Genomic DNA, 27,897 nt, shown 5'->3' on the forward strand with positions numbered 1-27,897 from the left:
TATGTATGTTAGTCTTTCTACTATTATCATGTTTTTTGAAATTCAAATGCTTTAGAATTTTGGATTATTGAGAAATAGGCCAATAGAAAAAATAACATACATAAATATATGCTAAAGGACTGGCTCTAGTAGAAAAATTTTATGCTCAATTAAAAAAATTTGCTAATTGAAAAGAGAGGACTTTAACAGCTCCCTACTGGGGGGAGAGAAAAAACCTGAAGGAATGTCAGGTGATTTAAACGCAGAGAAGAAAATGGAGCCACTGAATCCGGCTGTGTGTTCACCATAAAGTAGGCACCTCTACCACACAGCTGAGGTTACACAAGGAGGGTGAGAACCGGAGTTCTGAGGACACCGTGGGAAAGGACACTTGCCAAGTCACAGTGAGAGAAACAAAAACTGTAAAGTAAGATTTCAAGAAACCTTAGGGGAAACAACTAATTTCATAGCAAGAAAACACAAAGGCTTCTTTTTGAAAAAGCACAGTATAATCAATGCAAAAAAACCCAAGTCAGAAGTTTTGATTAAAAGTCCACAATGTATCCAGTGTTTTAAAATAGAAGAACTACACATATCTGTACAGTGTATATATACTGTATATGTACACAGTTAAACACACAGTTTCTCACCACCGGTCCAGAGGTGAAGATGGACACAGTGCGGGCTGATGAGCCACGGCAGAGCAGACGCACTGCGCGCGGTTAGCATGTACGTAGGAGGCGTGATGGACGCACTGCGAGCAGAACATTATGCTCTGTATTGGAACAAAGTCCCAGCGGACCAGGCAGCAACACAGCAAGGCCAAGGACATCTGTACAGGATTGATTTCATGAACCACAATGTTTTAGTGAGAGCTTACACCCTAACACAGAACTGACTCAAAGCCTCCGAGAGTTAAAGGTCAGAGCCGAAGTCGGTGGCTTTGAATCCCCAGTCAGTAAGCTTCACCTACCATTTTGCTTTGCTTGGATCTGTCGGAGCTGATGCGCAGGACACCCTGATCTACGCTCCACCGTGCTTTCGAACAAGCAAGCACCTCCGGGGACTAGGTTTCACTGCTTCCCCCTTACTCTGGCTGTGCTGGTGGATGGCAAAGCCTCCTGTCTGCCTGGACCTTCCATTCATTCATTAGCTTTCCGTTCCCAGCCACAGCTCCCACAGCTTCACATGTGAACAATCTCTCCTGGATTGCATGGCTCTAATATTGACAAGCAGGCCTAATGAGAGCAATTAAACTGCCATCTGTTTAACAAAACATACCCTTCTAAGAGAATATCCACAGTCTTATTGCATTTAGTACATAGTCACAACAGTAAAATGACATGTGGGAATCAATACAAAATATTTATTTTTTTCCAAACCACAGAATTCACCCGAGCCACACTATAAATTTCCCAGAATTGTAAGCCATTAACATTTCCTAAACAATCCAATCCAACCAGAAATGAAGATACTTTCCAACCAGCAGGGGTACAATGTCTACTAGGGTCTGTAAGAATGTACCTCTGATGAGCATTTTCTTTAACGCTCCCACAGCCACTCCATCAACATAAGCAGAAACGGTGTATGTACTTGTGTCACTCGGCTGTGGAAAGAGGTGAAAACAGGGTCGTGGGCAGTGGAGGAGGGAACGCCCGAATCCCTGTGTCAATGACTTAGTTAATAATCAGTGGGGACAGAAGAGGAATCATTTCCCTTGGAAAATAACAGGGGTCTTTTCACATAACAGGGTGGGACAAATAGGCTTACAGTTGTGAGTGCCGGAAACACAGTTTATTCTTGTAGTATTATTTATTAATTATTGTAGTATTTTCCATACAATCAACTGTAAACCTACTTTTGCCCCACCCTGTATTCTGATGGCCAGAAACTGGGACAAATTTCAACAAGATAAAATAATCAGAAAATCATTTCGCAGTGAACTACTATGACCTCTATTTTAACATCTGATAAACATAAACTTCATTTTATGCAATCTTATTGAAAACAGTAATCGCAACCAAAAAGGTCCTATAAACTTCTTATAGGTGTCAGTCAAGGAACTCACATTCTGATCTTAAATTTCAAAGTCCCCTTAAGAGGTCTAGACCTTGAGGAAAGTAAACATAATACTCTGAAGCTCAATGAGACACCATAAAAAAAACAAAAACCAAAAAAAACAGAACATCTACACAGTGACTGGATAGCTAATGTAGGTTACTTTGTGTTGGGTTTTAGTTGTAAAGTTTTTTAATGTCTCAGATTAGTGTATATTCCTAAAACAATGTTCAGTTATTTTAATAATAGCTGATTAAACAACTGACTTTTGGCTTAAGGGATATAACTCTTGCATGATAATCATGAAAATAATTGTGATAAAACAGAAAAAACACAGAAGAAAACACAACCAGCCTCAATAAGACGACAAATCTTGAAGGTTCCTCTAGGAGAGTCAAGGGGCTTTTAAAGGCTGTGATACAAGTGCTCCTGCTCACGGCATACCTGCAGAAACCATCGTGTCCGCTAGGTCACCATGACCTCTGCCAGCATGTGCGCTCAGACCGCTGCTCCGAAGTTCTCTGTGCGGAAGGACGCCCGAATCCCTGGTCAGTCCAGAACATTGCGAGGTGACACATGTGCACTCTCTCCCTGAGGAATCTGTGTGCAAATCTGCAGCCCAACGGGAAACATGTAGCGAGGGGGCCAGCAGCTTTACAGGCCTGCGGCGTAGGGGATGCGCATGCAGGGTTAACGGCCTTGGGCATCCATTCTTCTGCAATCTCTTACAGATCAGTTTCCATCCTGTACCCCAAATAAAGGAAAGGGAACTGTCCTTGTAAAAGGGACAGAACAAAATGTACAATGTAATAACGCACAGCTCCTGCAACCAGGTTGGTGGTGTCCTCACTAATTCTACAAAGAACTATATCAGGGTTTCCTTTCCACCCCACAGGAAACAAAGCAGTTGCTAGGCTAGGGTGCAGTTGTGAAAACAGAGGGCATAAGATGACACTGTCACTGAAAATCCAAGCCAAAATTTAAAATAAGTACCGTCTCTCAAAACCATTATCTGTTTATACTTTCACGTGCCATGACTTTGACGTGATTGGACTGGCTTCCTTTCAGAGGGTCTAGATTCAGGCTGCACGTACACAGTCGATTTAGCCAAATCAGCTGCATGTGCTGACTAACGAGACAATCAGCCTGCATGCACGGTTTCCTGACACGGGCCCCACAGAAGCCAGTATTTAACTGGGGTGGAAAAGCTACATACTGTACTGGCAAGAATACAGGTAAACATGAGAAAGTACTTTCTGGCAAACAGTGTTTCGTCAAAGCAAAATGGATGACAAACCTTTCTTATGTTGCAAACTAGGTAAGAATCCCAATGGAATAAGCAAGGTCGACTCTGGCTTGAGATAAAGAAGCGGGTCCTTCACACTGTAACGTACCTCTGTGGTGAAAATGAGGGGCAACAGTCACAGGCACCAGGACATGCAGATTCCCCCTACGGCCTCCCCTCATGGCTTTGCAGGACCAGGCCTGGCCCAGAGCTGGCTGCAGTCACCGCACAAAACTTTAGAGAAACTAAATTTCGCAGACTTTACTCTGCCCACTTTTTGTTTACACATATATTATAATAAAAAGAAGACAATATAAAATATTTCTCCATTAACTTAATAATGCAAAGACATCCAAAGGTTTTAATGCCAATTCACATCATAATACAATGCTTTCATAAGGGAAGTTCTGCTGTTGGCCAGACAATGGTCTCTCACAGAAAAAGCATCCGGGTAATTATTAAATTACTGAAGAACTCACCCACATTTTATATTTGGATTTTAAAAATTCCAATTTTATTCCTTGCAGAAATATTATTAAAACTACTCAGGAGAGACTTTAGTTGCAGGTGCTATTTATAAGCCTGCAGCAAGCATTCCGTTGAGAAAAGTAAAATTTGGCCTTCACGGTAAAATGGAATTTTCCTTGATACTAGAATGTTACTGGTGCAGCAAATCAAACTATACAGGGCATAGTAAGAGTCTGTATATATTCTTACAGTAATTCAGTGTTTATCAATACAATCCAAGATACTCACAGAGTTAAAGAGTCTAACTCAAGTCCTCCACAAAATCTATCAACTCTGGTTGGTAAGTATTTAAAAAAATAAATCTGACAACCTTTACTTTTACTTCTCTGAATAATTTTACAAACAAAGGACTTCTGGTAGATGACTGACTTGCTCCCAAGATCACACTTCTAACTCTCCCACTCCTCCACTCCCCAAAAAAGGACAACTGAATTGACAGAGGCAACTCTTATGAAAAACCTGCAAATCAGAAGTGTGACTATCTCTAATGTCTTCCTTTTCCGCTCCAAGTTCTCTGAAGAGGTAAATATCAGTCCCACATAGCCGAGTAGGCTTGAGCACAATACTCAATTTAGACTCAAGCAGAATTGACAAAAAAATTTTTCGTTTGCCACATCTTTCTAGTTTTCTTTGCCTTTCAAGAACAACTAGAATAAGCCTCAGAGTCTAAACAGGAACTAACTAGCACTGTGGGTGTAGAAAAACCAAACACAGCTTTGCCACAGTTGGACGGGGGCCTCAAATCAGCAGTGCTACTTCTAACTCCAATACGATGTCTGAAGATGCAGACTGCAGCCTTTTTTCAAAAGTACTTATCTTACCCATTTAAAATGAAACGGATCAGGAATCCTACACCACTGATTATACTTGGATTTAAAAACCGTATCTGCTTCCTAGAGCATCACAGGAGCTAGCTTTCACCGTTGGATGATTCTCAACATTACGAGGGGAGTTTTATTGCTGGAGTCCTGGCGACACCTGAACTAGTGTGATGCCAGTACTACAGCAGCTGGTGAGTCATGTAAGTGATAGAGGGAATGGAAATGTTCTACAAGAGTTGGTCCCCAACATTAACATGAATGTGCCATAGTGAGGCGGCGGGAAGCTGACCATGAATGTGCAACAAGGTTCTGTTCTCCCACTCATTCAGATTCCTGCTCCGAAGCCATGCCTGACATCTGGTGGCATCTTGGCGGGTTAGTCCATGATACCATAAGCTTTTTCAGGAGGCATTTGTGAGTTTGACATGGTCACAGAGTTGCAAAGTGCACAAAGCTCAAGGCACAGAGTAGAAAAAGATTGTGAACTAATAGGGGGAAAGGTAGAGCAAAAGCAGAGTTAGCATTTTCCTTTCACAAGACCTTCTAATGCTAAACAAAGACCAACTCTTTTTGAGGGGCTTGTTTTGGTTATGGGTGAAAAATACTGTATTGTAATGATCTGCTTGATTTTAAAGCAAAAGGTATCTTGATGTGTGAAACCAATATGCCGAGCGCCAAGTCCACAAATGAATAAAACAGTGTTTAAAAAAATTCTCCTGCTCTTATATTTTTGGAGGAAGCTGCTGGTTTGGGCTGCCCGATTTCACTTAGCAATGGTCACCTTTCAAGATGCCTGTTCCTCACGGAATCTATAGAGAGATTCATTAAAAGATTGTCCCATTTCAAAATCATCCCCAAGTCTAGCAGCAACTGACAGTTTTTTTGTTAGTTTTTTGTTTTTTAAAATTACAAATCAAAGTAAGAAGTCCGACATCCTCTTCCGAGAACAGCTTTGTGACAGCGCCTGAGTGCAGGACCCACTGTGCTCGGAATACAGTCTCTGCAGCTCCAGTGTGTCCTTGTGGCAGGAAGGAAAGTACATTCAACACATTCACTATCTGTACCCTCTGGAACTCGCACATGCTGAGGAGCTGTCTGAAAAAAAATCATCAGAACAGGAAACGGTATGAATAGCAGATGGCACTGGATCATGGTAGGAACCTATTTAACACATATTCCTACCCCTCTCCCAATCGCCAAAAAGGAGATTTTTTTAAAAGTGGTTTTGAGTGGAGCGAAAGGTGAAAGGGGGCTAGGTCATCAGGAACTGAGACTGAGTCACTGGCAGCATCCTGACAACTGCCTGAGAACCACCACCACCCATTGGACCTTAGATCGGCCGCAACTCACAGAACAGTCTGTCCTGGATCACACACAGTGACCGATGAGCCCACCATCAAGAACACTGTGGGGATCATCATATTTGCTGCACGGTCACTGCCAGTGGCTATCTATGCCACAACCCCCACAGACGGTAAGGAACCTTATTACTTACTATAAGCCAACTCATCTCCAGCTCTCTTCCGGGACTGGTCACCTCTGTGGATTAAAAAGGAAGAGTGGGTCAACAGAGCTGACTGACACCTCCACATGCCAACAGGAGAAACGAACCACACAGCTGATGATGGAAGTGCAGCAGACATTTCCATTCTAACCCACCAGCCTTAAATTGTAAAACAGACATTAGATTGCACAGTAACTGAGTCATTTACAAACTGATATTCTTAGCTAAAAGGTGTTCTTTTAAATATAGAAAGCTATTAAATGAAGGAGGGGTTATCCATGAAGACGGTTTACGCTAGGTTCTAGAAACAGCTCAGACTACCTATCTTTGAAGACTGCCCTGGGCTCTGCTGCCAACGTGCCTAGTGACCTTGCACCAGGGCAAACTCCAAGTATGAACTACAAAGCGTAACTTAAAATCTTACCCTAAGAAGCTAAAAACTGCTCAAGCTCTGAAAGTCTCAGACTCTCCTTAGAATGAACGTGAACACGCTTCTTGCAGAAGAACACAAATCTTTCCCTACATTAACCAGTTTACCTTCAAACACCAAAGAAGTCCTGGTTCCACTTTAGAGGTGAGAGAACAGGTCTGATTAGGTCCTATGCTACCCATACATGCTATTTTTGTGTGTCTAGTTTCCCAGACAAAAATTCAGACAAGTGACTAAAATGCCCGAACCATTAGTAACGCCCAAATCACTAGCCTGTTCCTCTGGCCAAAACTCTGTCCTCGGTCGCCTTTCTCTCCCTTGTATAGTCAGTCTCCTTTGTCTAGAATAGTGATCACACCAGTCCTGTAACTTGAAATACTTGAGTGGGTTTCATGGATTTCCATTACAGTTAAAAATCAATTCAAATTCACATGCCAGTGGGTCCCAGACTTCTATCTCCTGCTCTGATATTTTCCTCCCTTGCACTTCAGACACAGATCCACTGCCCCATGACCACCGCCACCTGGATAATTTATACATACCACCAATGTACCATGGCCAGAAGGAATACCGCTGACTCCACGCCACCCCCACTCCTTCCCCAGTCTCACTCAATAAATGAATATCCACCCAATTCCTCAGGCCAGAGCCCTAGCTCACCCTTGATTCCTCTCTTTCCCTCACTCTGGAGCATTTACCCCCAAACAAAATCCAAAATAAACCACCCCTCACCCACTCCACAGCAAAAACCTCAATTCAAGATACTATCATCCCCCCCTACACAACTGCAAGAGTCTTACTATTAGTCCAGACAAGAGCCAGAGAGATCTTATGTAAAAGCATAAATAAGATTATTTCATGCCCCTGATTAAAGCCTTTCACTGGGTTTCCACTACAACTACAAATCAATTCAAATTCATTTCCCTGGTCCTGTGAGATGCGGCTCCATCTACCTTTCCATCCTATCTACCTCTGGTCACTACACCCAAGCCACTCTGGCTTTCTTTCTGTCTCTTGGACACATTAGCACTTCTGTACGTACTAAACCCTGCCTGCAATATTCTTCACTTAGTCAGCCAATGGCTATCTCCTGATCACCAACTCCCTAGCTGGAGGCCCTCTCCTCGGGAGGCACGACATTACCAAGTTAGCAGGAATAGCCCCTCAAAATGCCCTGGTCACCCGTTCTCTATCCCACTCACAGTTTCATTTCCTCAGAACACTTATTATTATTTGAAATAAACTGTTTACATGTTTATTATTTATCTCCCTACACTCAAGCACAAGCTCCATAAAAACAGGAACTTTGCTGCCTTGTTTCCCCAGTACCTAGAACAGTATCGAGCACATAGTAGAAAATAAGTATTTGCTAAATTAACAAATTAGTGAATAAGCTCATAAACGGCCTCTACAGATGATTAAAATGCTAGGTCAAATAATTATTTTCTGCTTTTGAATAATCTTCCAGATGACCAAAATTTCCCACTTCATTTCTCTGGTTTTGCTCAAGATGAGGAAAGAAGCCTCTTGCTGGGCTGGGTGAGAGGAGTCTTAAAGACGCAGAGAGAAAACACAGCAAATGGCCTTGAAAGGACTTGTTCTTGGCAGGGCACTTAAGAGAAAAACATGCTCAACTTTTAGCATGAACTAGCCTCAGGCAGTTAAAGAACTCAAAACAGAAGTTCTAAGGCCACTTTTTGAACATCTCTACTGTGAACACTGCACCTACGCAAAGCCAGCTGAGCATCTTACACGATCACTATTTACAGGATATCATCACAGCAGCATTCACCAAATATTCTGAAACAAGTTAACACTGATCAAAAGGAAAATGTAGGATTTTAGATCTGGAGCCTCAACGTGTACAGATAACCTTCATCCCCAACCCCCAAATGCCAAATAACTGAAGATGCAAAAAATAACAGGAGAAAAACAGATGTGAGGACAGGAGACAGGAAGCAGCCGTGAACATGGCGTACGCGAAGGCTGCCAAAGATCACCCAATGAATGCAGCAGGGAAAGCTGTAAGCTAGGCTCCAAACCAGACCCCTGCTACTAAAGGGAAAAGCCCCGATCTACAGTAACCCTCTCAGCTAAAAGACCAACAATACCCCCGCCCTACAAGGTTCTATTTGGTTTCAGAAACCCAGGCACCAATTCCTCAGAAAGAACATTTCATTTGCCCTTAAAATCTATCTGGTACTCGCTTTGAAGAGGACCCCAGGCTGGTTGGAATGAGATGTTCCATCTCAGGGCATGCACGCTATAAGTTTCCAGATGAGCTCATCTTCCATAATGCAATCTGACAACACTGAACTCCAACCTGCCTTCCCTGACAATAAGCAATTCAATTATGCAGGTAACAGAAAAAGGAAAATGTCACTCTTAGCTTATATGTTAATTCTAGCTTTGAAACAAGTCCACATTGTATTTCCATGCACCTGAAGATATTTCGCATAAACTCCAGCTCAAATGAGGATGTGTCCATTAAATGCAAAAGAGAATATATTTGACAACATTCACACGATTTCAAAATACTTCAAAGACTTACTCTGTGCCATCCACATTAAAGCTGTGAACTGCCTACTCAGGACTCCGTACATCATGTAAGTGGAACATAATCTTAAATGAAAAAATAGTTTGCAAAGCGGAACAGGAATCATGTGGTTGGTTAGGCATAAACCATAAAATGACTGCTCATATCAGAACGGCCAGTAACAGAATTCTTGTTAGACAGCCTGTACCATATTCTCAATTTTTATTTTTATTTTTGCATCAGTGGACACCATTTCTTCTAAAACAATTCTAGCCAAATACTGATCAAGGAAGCATCAAAGCTGGCAGGGCAGAATGTGGAACGAGAGCCGGAAGCACAGGCAGACTTTCTCCCAGCGGCTACGTGGATGGTGCTGCACATCCTTTCTGCTCAGGATGGACCAGCTCAGCAGTGCGGCGAGTGAGTCCAAGAATGTCAGCTTGGGAAGGGCCTTCTCTGTGCTAAGCACTTATCAGAATCACGAGGCAGACCTTAATCCTCACAGTAAATGTATAATAAACTACCAACTTAACTCTAGAAATGCCCAATTCAGTTTGTAAAATAAAACATTTTAATGTTATCACCTCTTGGAATACTAACGTTTTAAATTTCAGGCAGAAGGCATATGAAAGAATTCCACTAAGAGAAACAAAAAATCCAATTTATACCCAAATCCAAGGCACTTCCCTGAATGTGTTGGCCTTGGCAGAACAGTGCCATGTTAGTCCATGTACAAGGGCAATGTTGTTACATGAAGCTATTTATGGAGTCAGTCACTCGCCCCAAGCAAATTTTACGTAAGAGCTACTATACAGCACCAAGCAGTCCTGCACCCTGCTGTCTTATTCCAATTCCAAAATTAGGGTTAGGAAATGTCTCTGGAAGTGTTTAAAAAGTTGCCCACACTGCTCGGAAAGGTGAATTCAAGGTGTTCAGAGAAATCCACAAGAGCTAACTTCCTCAACTGCATCATAGAAATAAAAAGTTTTCAGAAGGCTGTTTGTTTTTTAAAGACACCAATAAGTTCATCTCTAAAATTAAAAGCAAACATTCAAATAAAACATGAATAAAAGCATAAAAGACTTCAAATTTATGGTGATTTTTCTCCTACGTTTATAAGGGGAAAAACATTAAAAGTATAATCAGATTATTCTACATGTATTTTAAAAAGTTTTAAGGAAACACTTTTAACTATAATTCAAATTAAAAAGCCAGAAAAACACCTGACAAAGTTATACAAAAATAAAAACTTCTACATGACTTAAAATTAAAAAGAAAAACCAACACCAAAAATAAAGTCAAAAAACAAACTGAAAAAAAAATAACTGTCTTCTCTCAGGCAAAGAATCAATCTCTATACTACAGCAAGAGCACCTAGAAACTAAAATTTAAAAAAAAACCACACTAACCACCAATAGAAAAATGAGTCCAGGACATGAACAGGCAGTTTACAGAAAAAGAAATATACGAACGTGAAAATAGGCTCTGCCTCACTCATAACAAGAAATGCAAATTAAACCAACTCTGAGTAATTATTTTTCACCTGCTAGAGTGGCAAAATACAAAGGTTTAACAACATACTCTACATGGAAGGCCAGGGAGAACAGGTACATTCAAACTCTGCTGGGCACATGCAAAATGACACAATCCCCTATGGAGGGCAATTTGGCAATATTAATCAAAATTACAACTGCATTTACTCTTGACCCAGCAATCCCACTTAAGGGAATTTACTCTCCAGATATACCTGCAACAGGTATAGAATTACGCACGGACAAGGCTATTGACTGCAGCATTCTGGGTAACAGCAAAAGACTGGAAATAATCCAGTTGCCATCTACTGGGGACTGGCTAAACAAGGTGTAGTAGATCTACACGACAGAATGTGTAAGAGTTGAATAAAGATAAGAACATACATTGTATTTGCTTGTATCTATATATTAAGAAAAACACTGGAAGGAATCACAAGAAACTTAAAAATTGATTACCTAACGGGGTGGGAGTAGATAGATGGAAAGACAGGTGAGGAAAAAACTTCTCAGTGTATATTTTTTATTTTCAATGTATATCATTTTCATTTTTGAACCACACAAATATATTAGTTCTTCAAAAATGAATAAGTAAAACTACTATGGCATGAAATGGCCTCATTCTGTGTATAAAAATAATACTGCTATTAGGAACATTACAGTTAATGTCAGGAAAACTCGTGACCACTGGACATCAGAGAAGAACTAGCTGTCTGTGTGCTCCCATTTCCCACTGGCTTTCCCTCCCTCACCTGCTACAAGAAAGCCAGGCCTATCTATCCACTGAGCATCACTGAGCCTTTCCAGTGTGACCTGATGGTGAGCGGGGCAAGTGACCAGTGGATTGATTACTCAGTGCCCCCACTGCCATATGAACAGAGGTGCCACCAGGACAAAATGGGGGGAAATGCCAACCCATGGGCCAACAAGTCAGCTACTTTACTTCTTAACCTGTGCTGAAACTAGAGACTTGGTACCAGTGATCTTGGTCAAGACCAATATCCTGAGACTTAATTTGGCATCAGAATCTATGGAAGTGAATGTCTATCCCCAGTCCCAGCGAGACAAGTGAGTCAATGATCAGCCTACTACTGTGGTCACAACTATGCCTACTGAGGAGACAGGTGCCTTCCTTTCCACAAACTGGACATATTTTGTCACAAAAGAAAATAAAACTTGCCTCATAAAACCATTCTGTATAAGTTCTCTCTGAAGTTTCTGATCTTGAGCAGCGTATTCAGAAAGTTCAGATTCCACCGCCGGAGGGAGAATGTTTGGAATAAATTTAGAAAATAGAGTTGGAGCCATCTGAACCCACTCTGTGAGGGAAGGAAAAGATTCTTTAAGAAAATCATATAGACAAGTTAAATTAAATATATATTAAACCAAACTTTAGTGTAATTCTGCTCTGATAAAGAACATACAAGAGGTTAAATTTCCTTTCTAAAAAGAATTTACAGTGTAAAGCAAGCAGGTGTTTTTACATTTTACCGATATAACAAAAGTTAATGAAAATCTCTAGAGATTTTTAAATGGGCCTTATCAAAAATTCTAAATATGAGGGAAACCATGAATGAGATAACTGAAGAATCCTGAGTGGGAGGCAACTTGGAGGGAAGAAGCTTGGGGGAAATACTAGCCCTATAAAGCACTAGTTAAAACGATACACTGGGCCAAAAACTGAATTGTACGGGTAGTAACAAGTAGACGTATAAAAACAGTACCACAAAAATGGAGGTGAAATTAAACATTTAACAAGTAGGCTGGAGATAACTAGTAAGTACTTTTGAATAAAACCCTATTTTGACCCACGCTAAATGACAGCAAATTAAATATATATAGCCATAAAAGAAAAAAATTAAATGGTTATTTTAAAAAGATAAATGGTCAAGGGAATAATCTGAAGAAAAACATTCAGAAGTAAAATAAATAGGCAAAGAGAAGTCTAAGGAAATATTTGCATCAAAGGTGAATTAGTATCTTTATTATAAAGAATTTTTACAAATCACTAAGACCAGATAAATGAAAGATAATAGAATAAAAGCCTTGTTAATATTTATGCAAACTCAAGCTAAAATAAACACAATCTCCTCCCCCTGCTCACTGAACTCTAACTGTAACTAATGCCCACCTGTAGCAGGGGTGTGAGAAAACCAGCATCCGCCTTCCTTGCTGGTGGCCCTACCTGTGAGCACTGCTACCCCCTTTTGGAGTCTATTAATCTGGCCCTTTCAAATTTTCACTCTTTGAAAACATCTTAGCTGTGTATATCAAAAACCATAAAATGTCAATGCTCTATTTATTCCAGTAAGCTCAATTTAAAAATTGTAATCTTAAGTAAATATAATTATAAATTTGAAAAAGTTTACACTAATGCTGTGCAATGCTGGGTCATTGGTAAGTTAAAAAAAAAAAAAAAAAAAAAATCAACAGGAGAACAGCCAAGTTAGAAATGGCAAAAAAAAATAAGGACTGAAAATGACACAAGGGCCAACTCACTCAGCCCTGAACAAACTCATGGCAAAATGCCCTCAATCGCATCCCTCCACCTCGCTCAGCTCAAACAGGGTGTAGAGAGTCTCGAAACAGTGCTCCGGGAACCATAACCAATCACTGTGAGCCGCCAAACAGACCTGCCATTTTATGGAACTCCAAGCAGTGATTAAAATGAAGATAAAGAAACAAAAACAAGTGTATTAAATGAAGGGCAACTATTTTTAAGCTGAGTTTCTAAACACCAAATGAAAACACACTTAAAATGATAAGTCATCAGGATCTCCAAGGATTAGGGCCCAGGAATCTAGAGTTTAGAAAACCTTCTTAGCTGATTCAGATACATTCACTATACAAAGATCAGCACGTGAGATCCACTGCAATAAAAGAAACTTTTACATTTAAAATTCAAGTTTTAAAATATTTTAACCTTAATCTTTCAGGTGAATAAAACTGCTTTAATAAACCAGGAACACAATGGGTGAGACGTGTAAATGTCAAAATAGGTTTAATAGTATCTCAGAAAATGCCAATGGTTACAAAAGGTTTGCCTTTGCAAAAGGACAATTCACAAATACAGACTCTTCACAAATAGCACGAATCCTACATAAGAACTCAACCTTAGAACAACAGCATTTAGATGAACACGTATCTCTGAGTGTTTCTCCCCTGATTACTTTTAGTCTGCAATTCGTTACTTATGATAAAAGGCAGAGCTTTTATGATAAAGCTGCCTACTTGGGAGGCAGAATTTAGAAATTTGTCAAACTACACTTGGATGCCTTCCAAAATAAAATAAATCATTCATAACCTAGCACTAAAAGAAAAATCCATGAGCCATTTCATCACATTTAGTAAAATGAAATTCAAAATTCTGAGAAACTACAAAAAGAAAAACATCAGCTTACTGGACACATGAAATAAAATGTTTTGCTACTTTATATAAATAATTACTTTATACAGATAATTTGTTTAAAATTTATGAAGAATAGAGCGAGACCGGACCAAATTTAAGTAACACTAAATCTGAATACTGAAGCCACTGTTTGAAGTAGCCTGAGAAAGAAGCATTTACATCACACTCTACTCCTAGTACAGTTTTCACCAAATTTCCATTTTTAGCAAGCTAAATTCTGACGGATCTTTTAAATTTAGCAAACAATCAAGCCACCAATTAAAATAAAATAACCACTGGACCCAAGTGTACAGTAATACCTTAATGTTAGTAAGCTTATTATATTATCAGGTATTGTGTTAAGCAATTTAGATCAGGTTTTATTTCACTCCATCTTCAAGTGACAAAAGAATTTCACAAAAATATAATTAAAGTAGTCCCCCTTTCCCGAGGGGGATACGTTCTAAGACCCCCAACGGGCTGCTAGCAAGTTACTTAACAAGCCTAAGAAGATGGCATCGTGAATGCGTCATGAATGTGTGCGCCTGTGCACAGCACCCGCAGTGTGGGGCAGAAGTAAAGGAGACTCCGTAACCAAAAAAGACAAAGATTAATGCCAGACACGTGAGTCAATTTTATCAGAACTGTCTCCTACAAACTCTTTTTCGTCTTTCCTAAACAAGTTGGTTTGCACTAGAATAGAGAGAATTCCACCTGAGTACTGAGCTTACATTTCACAATGAGTATCTACTCAGTTTTTTTTGCCATAACAAACCCAAATACCATTAGGGCTCAGAAAACACACAGAGAAACACTGTTTCTTGGGTAGGGCTGGAGCCACCACAAACAAGTCCAACCCCAAAGAAATGATGTAAAATTTACCTGGTCTGAGAGTATACAGGCCTTTCACGATATTTGCCATAGTTGAAGGTGTGACCTGAAATGGTGTTGACTGGGCTTCTAAAAGTAAAGCTGAAAAAAAGAAGAAAAAATGGGACATAAAAATGATGCAACATTTACTGTCAAGGTTTTTCTTTCTATCACTATTTCTCCCAAAGATAGAAGGGTAAACAAGGGCAAGAAAAAAAGCATCCCAAGAGGACAAACTAAGAATTGATTCACTGAAGACTGCCTTTAAATCCAGTGCAACAGAAGTTCAATCCAGCAAGTAAATACGTACAGGCTTCGGACATACTAATGGAAACTACTCAGTTCACGGCGGCTCTGAAAACAAGGAAAGCTTTCTAAAAGCAATGGTATTCATGGTACTTAGTAAGCCAAAAGTGCTTCCCATTATGCTCATGATTCAAAAGATTTACGTTTGGGGGGTAAAATGTTCTCTAATTCTCTCAACCATTTCTCTCTCCCCCAAATCACTATATTTGAGGCACTTGGGATTTCTCTGAAAGACATGTTATTGGTAATTTCAGTAGCTGCAATCAGAGTCAGGCTGACTTTCTGAGTCAATGTGACTTTCCCAAATGCTACAGCTGTATGTGTTTTTTCTCTTACTCAAGATAACAGCAGGGAGACCATGCACGCTCACCCTTCTCACTCCCATGACTCTGGTAACTGCAGGACCCTGACTGAACCTGACAACAGAGCCAGCTTTCTTTTAGGTTATCTACTGCTGAACAAAAACTTTATTAGAACATTTTTAAATGGGTAGAAATAATTTCTCTAGATAACATCATTAACAAATACAAATAAATTCCATTATTTAGTGGGTACAACATATACTACTGACTCAAAACAGTTATTTTTTTTTCTTTCTTTTTAAACATATCTTTATTGATTTCAGAGAGAGGAAAGGACGAGGAGAGAGAGAGGGAGAGAAACATCAATGATGAGAGAGTCATTGACTGGCTGCCTAGCCCGCAACCCGGGCATGTGCCCTGACTGGGAATCGAACCCCGATCTCCTGGATCCTAGGTCGAAGCTCAACCGCTGACCCACGCCTGGCCAGGCAAAACAGCTCATTTTTCATTTCTCTCTCAAAGACCTGCAATTTACTAACCAAAATACTCCATAAAATTTGGCATAATTTTACTGTATGCTAGGCTTGTCAAATTGGACAGGCTGTTTTCTTCTGTCGGTGTCTTTTTAAAAACGGAAATGCCATCTCACTTGGCCAACAATGACTTTACAGTTTCAAACATACACTGTGAGTTACACTTGAATTTATATGAAAGCTAAAAGTGGATTGCTCAAGTTTATCCTTTGGATTTTATCATCAGTAGATAGTTACAATTTTAAGTAGCATAGAGAAATTTTAAGGAGACAAATGCTAATTTGAGCACTCCAGAAAATACTTTAAAAATATAATGTTTAAAACTGAAATTCTAAATTTTAGGTCCTAAGAGAGTCTCTTCTAACTCAAGGTTCTCTCTAATATCAACGAGTACTCGAAACCCATGCTCTATTAATCCCTCTCCCTACTTTTGACCAATAGTCTTGACCTCCAATAAGTCCAACTGAAGGTTGCCAGATGGGAGGGTAGCTGGGGGAGACTGGGTGAAAAGGGGGAAGAGACTATGAAGTACAAACTGGCAGTTACAAAATAGTCACAGCGCCTGGTAACTGCTTAACAAATATCTCGTAAGTTCAGTTTTATCCAACTTACAAAAGCTTAAGGGCCTTTTCAGTTTACTTGAAAAAGAAAAGATATATCCACCTTTAAGTGTAATGTTTATTAAAAATCTGATTCTATAATAAACAAAAGGAAGAAGTAATCCGTTTATGTTTCCTCTCACTAAATCTGGACTACCACATTCTCTCTGAGTATTTTCTTTGCATACGCCCAATAAAATTGATTTCCAAATTACTGACAAATATAAAAACATATTTACATAGTAAATATGCTTTTCTACCAAATGACAGCACTGGTCTAAAGAATTTTAACAGGAAAAACTCCAAAATGCTGTATTTTCTTTTACAATGAAAACAAAGACAATGTTGACATCAGAGATAATACTTAAGTAGTTATAATTAATAGTTGGGATATCTCACAAGATCATTTTTAAAGACATCTGTAAGCATATGGAAAGCCTTTTTTTAAAAAGGCCATACTCCCAAGATTCTAGATCTCCAGTATGATTCTGGAATCTCGAGGACATAATGAAATATATTATCTTCATCTACAGTATTACCTGAAAACCCTGCCTTTCTAAAATAAACTGGCCCAATGTTTAATATTCCTTCCCTTTATTTACACTCAAAAATGAAAGAGTTTGTGGTCAAGCTTACAACAATTCTTTTGTAAATTCCAGTAAAAGTTCATTGTGGTAGAAACTATAACTATTAGAAAAGCAAAAATTACTGCAAATCCAAAACGTGCCAAATTCTAAAACATGACTTGATGATTTACTGCATAAAATATGAGCTTTTAAAGACTGCTGACACATTAGGTTGTAGGGGACTCCTAAATTTCACTTGGAGAGGTGTATTCCTTTAGGAAAGGTATAAGATGCCGCCTACTGTAAGGGGGCAGGGGCCTGGGAATGCGGGGAAAGGAAAAACTGAATTTGGCACTATGCTCTGCTTACTTACTAATCTACATAATAACCACGTTAAACATTTTACAAATCCCAATTCACAGAAGAGAAAACACAGGATGAGAGGGTAAGAAACTGCCCTAAGATACAGTTAATAAATGCCAGAGCCAGAGGAGAAGTGTTTTTGCATTAAAGAGTAAAAATCATAGAGGATTCTGTGCTACTACTTCAAAGATATCACATTGGGCTCCTCCTAGAGTTACCAGTAACAAAGTTAGGGGCAAACCCCTTATTTACTATTTCTCCCATTGTCAGAAGGAGGGGAAAGGCAGCAAGTATCACGCACTGTCCAGTAACGTAGCTAAGCAGCTCCCAGCTCACTAGGTGACCTCCAAGTCACACTTTCAATTCCTCATGCCCCCCTCTATAGATCTGGGCTTCAATACTTTCTGCTGTATGATTCAGAAGATGTCAACATTGGGGTTTATGTGCCAGTGCTCGCTGATCAAAAAATATGCATATCACTGCTAGTGTTATCTCACCCCAGTAAGGTGAATTACTCACGCATTAGGCTGTAAATGTGCTTTTCTGCAACATGTTCCGTAAACAGCTTTATAAGGTCATCTTTTAAGTCTCTGTTAAGCTTCGTTTCGATGTAAAACTTATTCTGAAAAGGAAAATAAATTATTCTTCAGTGAATCAATTAGAGGAAATGATTAGTCTAAAACTGAAACACTAAAAATAAATTATTTTAGGAAACAATTCATAAAAGCATCAATCAAAACATAAAAACCCAACACCAAGCAACAAAAGAAAGCCCTATCCTATTTACATGTCTTTCTGGCATGAGGTTAAAAGTACATAAAGATAAAATGCTATGAACCATACACCTCCAAAAGAACAAGGGGGAGATACCTGGCATGACCTACAGAGGGATGATGGACAGACACACAGAACCCACTGTGTGAGGCACTTAATATGCCCTTTAAAAATACCAGATCATCTAAAGGCAACACCGGGTATCACTAACAAAAGTTCCCATTTATCCATGATCTAGGCTGAAAGCAGGTAGCGAACATGCACTGGTTGGGCCCCAACATACACTCCACTCCAATGCTTAGTGTAAGTCATTCAGCTTATGGTATTCCCTAAGAGACAGTCTGGTTCAAAGGGAGACGCGTTACCCAAGGTAGCCCAATGAGACTGAGAGAAAGCTAGGCTTGAATGAAAAGTATCTTACAGTCATCTCACCATTGTGAGGAGAACAGATGAAACAGATGTTGTACACAGCAGAGACAAAAAAAAACCTGAGTCCTTAGCAACACTGTTAAACCACAGATTCAGCCAAACTGGAGAATGCCTTATATCTGGATTTTATTATAAGAGCTAATGCTTTCCCTTATTTACGTAAATCACTTTGAATCTAGTCTTCTGTTTCTAGCAGCCAGAAGCATCCTGATTAGAATTACTGATAAGTCAAAACAATTGAATTTGTTCATATTTAAATGCTAACTCAATGTACAGGAATGGAAAACACAAAGAGGAATGTTAACAAGTTGCTGATTCTCTTAATTCTTAACACAACTTTTTTTTTCTCTTTAAAAAATTATAAAAATAACATGTACATGGTTAAGAATTAAAACCATGCAAAAGGTTATACAATAAAAAGAACTGTCCCACGGCAGACCCTCTGTCCCATTCCAAAAGGTCCCACCCTACACTGGGAAAACTTCTGCATATTCTTCCTAAAAGGTTGCCTGCATATATGTGGATATGCTTTTTTCCCTAATAAAGAAGAAAACACTTGCTAATGGAGAAATATTATACCCTGCTCTGCATCTTACTTTTCCACCTAATGTCTCTTGGGAACGATTTTTCTCTAAAATAACATAACACGTCATTATTTTTAACTGCGTATTTTTCAACTGTAAGTATCTTCCATAAATTACTTAAATAATGGCCCCTGGTGATAATGGAAATTTCTCCCAGTGTTCCGTTTTGTATGGCTTTTTCCTAGTTGTTTTGGTGTTTTTTTTCAGTAAAGTATATCTTATGGAGCATAAATAAATAATTTTGAAGGGTATAAGACATACAGCAATCTCTACGCTATAGAATATAGGATCAACCTATACACCCCATTCCCTAATAATAAACAAAGAGGAAATGGGATAATAACTTCACTCCATTGCGATAATGAGCCCCTCCATTTGACAGGAACACTAACATTAAGATTCTGCAACTTGATATATTTAAAGGGAAGAGGGACTAATCAACAAAGTCAACAGACCACAAATTATACTCAAGGCATAATTCTCCAAGTGGAAGAAATCATCAGAACGCAAGTAAATTTTCTCGTTCCATTTTTTTATGAAATGACTTACTTGGCATTTATCATACTTCACATTTTTAGATACACGTCTTAATTCTCTTTTTTCTGAGGACAAGAAATCTTTCTTATACATCTTTATTTTCCAAGCACAATATCTTCCATATGGCAGAAATAAAATAAATGCTCAATGGATGACTGCTGATATTCATGCCTAATTGTGTATATAGCAATATTATTTATGGAATTTTAAAACAGAAAAAGGGTAAATAATTCTTCTATGGCAACACTTTCAAACATTCCTAAAATAGATTAATTTCCATTTCCACCATAACATATAGCAAAAGAAAAACAGAACATGCTTCGCTCTTGATGCTTAGACCAGTAAACCAAGCTCTAACTTACCATATAAATGAAAAGAGGCACAATGCTCTGCAATGCTCCCATATACTGTCCAAGAGCTATATTAAATCTTTCAATATAGAGATCTGGAGGGCTGGCCTGTGAGAAAGAACATAAATGTAGTAATTCCGGGAAACCAGGCTTAAAGACCTTCTGTCAGTCTAAAATGCAAATGGCTCTTTCTACAAGCTTAGAATTCGTGTAGGGAACTCTCCTTACTTCTAATTCGGCCTCCACATGGAGTACTTACCCGTTTGGGATACACTAGTGTTTTTTAAGTTATTTTTCTTAGTCCCCCTAAATGCCTGCAAATTGAATGTTATCTCCACTTTTACCTATGAAGCAACTGGGGCTCAAAATATTTAGTCACTTGACTACAGTCCCATAGCTAATAAGCAGAGGAGCTAAGTCTCAAACTCTGGTCAATCTGAGTTGTTCCGCCTGCTTACATTCCTCTTTCAGCACCTTGAAACCTTTAGAACAAAGTTCAAATTTCCAAATGAGGGCACACTGTTTACCTCTGTGTTCATACCCGCTCCTCACGCACAGCCCAGCACAACATGTGGAACTGGCAGCAGTTACCCAAGTATGATGTGCTTTCAGGCCTCCCTGACCGTATCTTCTACCTGAAGTCTTTAACGCCCCCCAACCAGCTTCACCTGGCTAACTTCTGTTTGTCCTTCAAGATTCGTCACTTCCTCATAAATATCTGGGATATATGGCCTCTCAACTGAGCACTATGACACTATTCACTTCTCCCACTGGGTGGTCTCTGTCCCTAAACTTCAGGTCCCTGCAGGGCAAGATCTACATCTTGTCTTTGCAGCTTCAGTGCTGACCACAGAGCCTGGAACATAGTAGGTATATATAAAGGCATGTCTTGCAAGACAGAGTCTTGCTTAAATCTAAACTTGTTGAAATCTAACCCTAACCTAGCCTTGTTTAGATCTAAATTATTTTGCTATTGAACAAGGCTATATGGCATTATGCAATTCATTTAGTCCTCTAAATTTCAATTTCCACACATAAAATAGGAAAAATGCTAATTGTGCTATTTCTGAGATGAGTTTAGATTTAAAGAAAATAATGTGTAAGGGCTTTGAAAATTGTCAAATATTATATACGTATATGCAACTAGTAAGTAAACTCTGAATTAACTACCCATTTGTCTAATACTTTATAAAAACCCATTAATGTTATTAAAAGCATTCCTTATTAACTAGAAAAATTGAGGGAAATGGTCCCACATTAAGGAAAAACTTTTAACTATAACTAATGGACAGAAACACATGTATTATCTTTCTCTAAAGTGCTTCACAGAACTCTGGAAATGGTATTTCAGTATTCAAAGAAATAAATTTTAGAAGTATTATATGAAAAAAAATCTGAAGAGTTTTTGCATTAAAATAATTTTCCCTTTTCATGAAACAACACTTTATCCATCTCAAAGTTAAAAGTGCGAACACTGATCAAAAGGCATACTTAACAGCAGACAGAATAAATAAAACTGAATTCCTTAGCTATTCTTTTCAAGAATTCCCAGAGCCTCAAAGGTTATGAGTAATAAAAAGCACTTTTTCTACTGAATCAAATGTCAGAGCATTTACTGAGCTTTTTACTTCCACATTTCATGCAGCACTTATTCAAAACCTTTTAAATGACAGGACTCTAAATTGTAACAATCTTCTAAAATAAATCCAATCTCCGTACTAGGAACCTAGAAAAAAACTATTTTTAAAAACTAATCAAACTGTTCATGCTTAAAACTTAAATTCAGTATACTCTGGGCCCCACTGGGAAAATTGCTGCCTATGTGATCTGCACTATTTCAACATGAGTGTTTGGCTTGGACTCTGAATGAAATTTTCACCCCTGAAACAAGCCAGCTTCATTTTCTCCTCACACAAGAAAGAGCAAGCCGTCAGAAAGTAACTGTTACTCCAAACCTGCTCCCACTTTTTATAACAGACCTAAACTCCCTGAAATTTATAATACAGCTGGAAGGAAGGATGTTTTCATTTCTTTTATTTTAGTGAGTAATGTATTCATCTGGTTTAAAATTCAGATGAGCCCTGGGCAGTGTGGCTCAGTGGTCAGAGCTTTGGCCTGCGGACTGAAGGTCCCCGGTCAGGTTCCGGTCAAGGGCACGTGCCTCAGATGCCTCAGATGCAGGCTCGATCCCCAGCCCCGACTGGGGGCGGGGTGGAGGGGGGAGCTAGAGGGAACCAATCGATGTCTCTCTCTCACACCGATGTCTCTCCCCCCCTTTCCACTCTCTCTAAAAATCAATGGAAAAAATACCCTCAGGTGAGGATTAACAAAAATAAAACCTGTCCTGTACATACTGCATAATATTTGCATGTTTAATCAGTACCCACATGGATTACTTGTTCCTAATCTTTTGCTACCACAAATAATGTTGCAATCAATAACTTCATACAGATGTTATTTTGTTGACAGTTTTAAAGAAAAATTTTAAAGTTAAAATGGTAGAACTAGATGATAACCTTATGTTTCATTAGATAAAAATGAAATAATTTTGGCACCTAGTTTTGAAGACCAATCTGCTAAACACCCCTTAGTGCTGCCAGACAAGGAAGGGAGGGTCAGATGTGATACACACATCAAATCTTCACGGGAGGAGAGAGAACAAAGCTTCTTATCCTTAACTTTGAAAACTAGATAAGGAAGTTTGGTCAATCACTCTAATTAAATGTATATTAATTTCAGAACAGCATGATTTGTTTAAATAATGTTACTACCCAAAAGACAAACCTACTATGATCTAGGCCAGTTCTGCCCAACGGGATCTTCTGTGATGAGGGAAATGTCCAATATGGTAGACACTAGCTACATATGGCTACTGAGCACTTGAAATGTACTTAATAGAACTAAGAAACTGAATTCTATTTCATTTTCATTTCAATAGTTAAGTACGGCTAGTGGCTACCAAACTGGACACTGCAGATATAAAACACAAACAAGTTCCACAATTTCATATTTACATCCCTCCTCCGCCTACACTCTCATCTCCATCCCACCAAAATGAAAACATGAAAAATTAAGAACATGTGCTTTTCTGTTCACAAAAACATTGTGTTCTTTTAAATAAAAGAATGACTTTTCCATGTTAAAATGCAATAGGGAAGAAAAAAGGGAGGGAGAGAAGGATCTAGCAAACACTACAAGAGCATTAACATCTATTTTTACAGAAGTAATACATGTTCACTAAATTTTTAAAAATTAAAAATGCAATTATAGAAAAATAACCACTACCAACAATGGTAAATAACTATTATTAACATTTTCTTCTGTTTTTATGTCTGTGTATGTAACAAATACAGAATTCCATTATTTTGTAATCTGCTTTTATCACTCAACTACAATCATCAACATCTCCCAGGTCAAATATATTTCTACAGCATAATTTTAATAACTGTCTGGACACACCACTGTCTATTGCATTAGTCCCTCGTCATTAGATACTTAAACTGTGTTCTGCTGTTTATATTCCCCAGGTTTGCCTGGATATTTCTAATCCAGATTAGCACTTCAGTGGTGCAAACGTGCTCAGTGGCTTCAGCAACAACACAATCTTACATTTAAAATAAGATGACACCACTCCTTGCTTGAGAGAGACCAGCTCCGGGATTCACAGCCCAGTCAATCTCAAAGAATGCAGCTCTCAGCTTTGCAAATCACCTTAAGAACTTGTAAATGATACAGACTCCTTTGCCACACTGCAAAGTCCTGACTCAGAAACTTTCCAGAAGGGTATATTTTTAATGAGAACTTCAGGGGATTCTTTAAACAGCTGCCCCGGCAGCTGTTAAGCATTTAGAAATGTCTACCGTAGAGCACTTCAAAGGAAAGAGGAGCTCCTGGGAAGGAGTCCACAGAATTCAAGGAAAGGTTGAGCAGTAATTACCATGCAACACAAGGCATTTACTGCATGACAATAGTGACAATTTAGCTGCTAACTACACTAAAATCAGTAAAAGATGATACACTAACATTTTAACAGTGTTAAGACTACAGGTGAATTTTTCTTCTAAATTTAACAATTTCTTACTGTTACCTAATTCAGTGATTCCAGAGTTATTAAAATGGAAGTGAAGTGCCAATCCACTTAGAATGCAGAAACTTACCAGAGTATCAGTCTCACCTGCCCACACACCTCATCTCAACACAGCAAATCTACCACTTAACCCTATTTGCTTATTTTTTAAAGAAAACTTTTCTTCTTATCTTTTCCAACTTAAGAACCTAACTGTCTCAAAACAAAGTTTATTTTAAAAAGAGTACAACTCCTAACTGTACCGTGTTCACTGTGACAATAAACCACTGCAAAGAACTGTCCTTTATTTAAGTGACTTCACTCTCCTCACGAATTCCCTGCCCGGAGCTCAGGATGCTGGTTCTAGGAGCCTCAGCTGCAACGCTAACACATGTTTTTCATCAAGTAGTAAGGACTTTTCGTAGATCTCTCTGGGACCTGGCATCATGTTAAGCCCTATGAGGAGAAAACACCATCCCCTTCCTCCAAAGGATAGTAAACTTACAGGGTTTCTCACTGACAAATTCTCTGAGGCAAGAACAGCTTTGCTATGACAACTGCTTTAAGTTCTAGCTTGGATTAATAAATACATCTCCAAATAACTTATTCAGAAAAAATTTCAGTAGAATATGCACGGCAAGAGCTGGCAACAATGTTTATTTTGCTTAAAAAAGATTAATAGGCAACTTTCTTACTATCTAAACTCTCCCTCACTCTACCAAGGAGTAAATACCATATTTGGGAGAATGAAAGTTTTGGGTTTTTTAAAATCCTTTATATTCAACAGCTATAGATATTATAGCCTTTAAAAAATATAAAATTTCAAATGACCACATAAGACAAGTTGAGTTATGCTGCCACCCACCGGACAAAACACAAATAGCAAAGCAACCCTTGCTCTAATTTTAAACACCAAGAGAATCTGGCTCAGTTTGTTGGTAATTTGGAGGTGTCTCTCAAGAGTGAATCAGAGTTAAGTAATGTTGACTGATTATGGTTTATTTTCTATTAATTTCCATAATAATAATAAATAATAAACTGGTTTGAGTCAAATTATATTTAATTCAATCAAGATGGGTTTAGCTTAAAGACATCAAAAATACTCTAATTTTATTTAAATGAAAGGTTTAAATGTAATTAACTTCTTTTTAATTAAAATAGTTGACAAATGCCCATTTAAACTATTGTAAAGTCAGCCCTATTTGAGAATAAAAATTGCACCATTTTCCTTTCCCACCTGTCTTCGTGCTCTTTCCTCCTCAGGACCCTGAGCTCAGGTTAGTGTGACTGGTACTATTCCGAACGCTTTAATGTTACTATCCTGGCCTGGGAACCAAATCTCTCTTTGAACACTGTTTATTGGGGGTAATGTACAGTGTTAAGTTCCAAACCACTGACAAAGAAACTGTTGCTAGTGGATTCCTAACTATAAAGCTACCAGAGCAAAACATCAGAATATTTTTATTGGGTAAAAGTAAAAATATACTCTCAATTCAATAAAATTCATTAACATATACAATAAATTTATCAACATTACATGGGGAGAAAATGTCTCACAACTGCTCTAGTAAATTCCAAATTCAGATGTACACAAAAAAAATGTGGACATGTCATTTAAGATAGTTTTAAGAGTAAAGAATTTTATTTATATTCATCAAAGTCAATAATCCAAATGGTAGTGGGGTAAAAACAAGATATTTTAAATATTGTCAATTCAAATACTTACGGTGTCAGTCAAAAAACCACCCCCAAAATCTTAGTGACTTAAAATAACAAACCTTGGATAAACAACATATGGTATAACTATACAATGGAATGTTATTGAGCCATAAAAAGGAATGAAGTATTAATCATGCCATAAACATGAAAGAACCCTGAAAACATTTATGTTAAGTTAATTAAGCAGACACAAAATGCCACATATTATCTAATTCCTTTCCTACGAAATGTCCAGAATAGGCAAATCCAGAGATAGAAAGTAGATCAGTGGTTGCCAGCGGCTGGGAGGGGGAAAGACTAGGGAGTAACTGCCAATGAGCACCGGGTGTTATTCTGGGGTGACTGAAATTAGTGGTGATAGTTGCACAACTTTGTGGCTATATTAAAAACCACTAAGTTGTACACTTTAAAAAGGTGAATGTTCCCTGGCCTCTGTGGCTTAGTTGGTTGAGTTGTCCCATGCACCAAGACATCAATGGGAAGTCAGGGCATAGGACCAGGTTGCAGACTTGATCCCTGGTAGGGGATGTGCATGAGGCAGGTGACTGATGTTTCTCTCTCTCCCCCTCCCTTCCTCTCTGTCTAAAATCAATAAAAACAATAAAAGAGCAAGGAATTGAAAATCTATGTGAAAAAGGACAAAAACTCCTTTAACCTGGTCAAAGAAATACACACACAAGTCCAGGAAGCACAGAGAGTCCCAAACAAAATGAACCCAAAGAGGCCCACACCAAGACACATCATAATTAATATCCAAAAGTTAAAGACAAAGAGAATCTTCAAAGCAGCAAGAGAAAAGCAGTTAATTATCTACAAGGGAGTTCCCGTAAGACTGAGATGGGTACTAGATTTATCAAGGTGATCACTTCTTAGGTTATATGATGTTTAATTCCTGGGTTGTATACCTGAAACTAATATAATACTGTATGTCAACTGTAACTGAAAAATATGATTTAAAGCAAAAAAAAAAAAAAAAAATTAGTTAAATCATTCAAAGCTATAAATGCACAGATCTTGGGTTTCATCTGCAATTTATATACACTGCCTAGGCACTAAATATATCTGTTAAATGAATAAAGATCTTGTTTTTAGTGGCAAAAAGATGAAGAAAACATTTTACACTAACAACAGGAAAAGTATATATTTGACCATGATAAACAATGCTCTGACTGTAATTTAATAAAAATTTTTAAAAAAAGCTACGTAATGCAACAAGAGTTTGGGCTAACAAGACTAAGGCACCTCAGCACACAGGTAAGGAAGGAACACTATACAACCCAAAGCACACCTAGCACCTTCTAGAAACTGTGGGTATTTGAGAACTTCCCTACTGGGTGTGGACCCTGGTAATTTACTGCTGAGTGACTTCCTATACATCATGTTACTTCTAACCAGAACTAAAATGTGATCTGGCCCTGGCATAAAAATAGTACTTGACCTTCAAGCACTGGAAACTTGACTGAGGCAGAGAGGAGTGGGGTGGGGATCAGAGGCCAAGTGTTTCCTTAAACAGAATATTTTCTGCAACCTGACCCAGATTTTACAGCTGGGATAATGTTCGTCTATAGAGAGTTTATCAACAATGTGCTGATTTCAGTTGTTTATATTAGCAAATTTAAAAAGTGGTAGGCAAACCACTCTTCAAAGGTAATTTTTTTAAAGTTTCAGAAAAAAAAAAACACATATACACATTTATATTATAAATGCCACCAAATACTAAAGTTAACAGAAAAAAAAAGATTTTAAATAAAAGAAATTCATATGGTAATAAATGCATCAGTTAAAGTATGAAATATATTCAATCTCAAAATTTCCACAATTTATGTCAAAATTTTTAAATA

General features: G+C 38.4%; 1 protein-coding gene across 1 annotated transcript in view; it reads right to left on the reverse strand.

Moving 5' to 3' along the window:
* Positions 1-1,323: 1,323 nt before the first annotated feature.
* CACUL1 (CDK2 associated cullin domain 1) overlaps positions 1,324-27,897 on the reverse strand; it is a 39,523-nt gene continuing 12,949 nt past the window's right edge. The window contains exons 4-9 of the mRNA XM_087823980.1: positions 20,284-20,379; positions 18,117-18,219; positions 14,941-15,030; positions 11,851-11,989; positions 6,167-6,210; positions 1,324-5,766 (exon numbers count right to left, since the gene is read on the reverse strand). Of these exons, the coding sequence (XP_087680106.1) occupies positions 5,726-5,766; positions 6,167-6,210; positions 11,851-11,989; positions 14,941-15,030; positions 18,117-18,219; positions 20,284-20,379 (513 nt within the window). The 3' untranslated portion in view covers positions 1,324-5,725. The remainder of the gene's footprint in view (positions 5,767-6,166; positions 6,211-11,850; positions 11,990-14,940; positions 15,031-18,116; positions 18,220-20,283; positions 20,380-27,897) is intronic.

This window comes from Miniopterus natalensis, chromosome 14, assembly GCF_054644295.1.
Source record: "Miniopterus natalensis isolate mMinNat1 chromosome 14, mMinNat1.hap1, whole genome shotgun sequence".
In the NCBI taxonomy this organism is placed as follows: Eukaryota; Metazoa; Chordata; class Mammalia; order Chiroptera; family Miniopteridae; genus Miniopterus; species Miniopterus natalensis.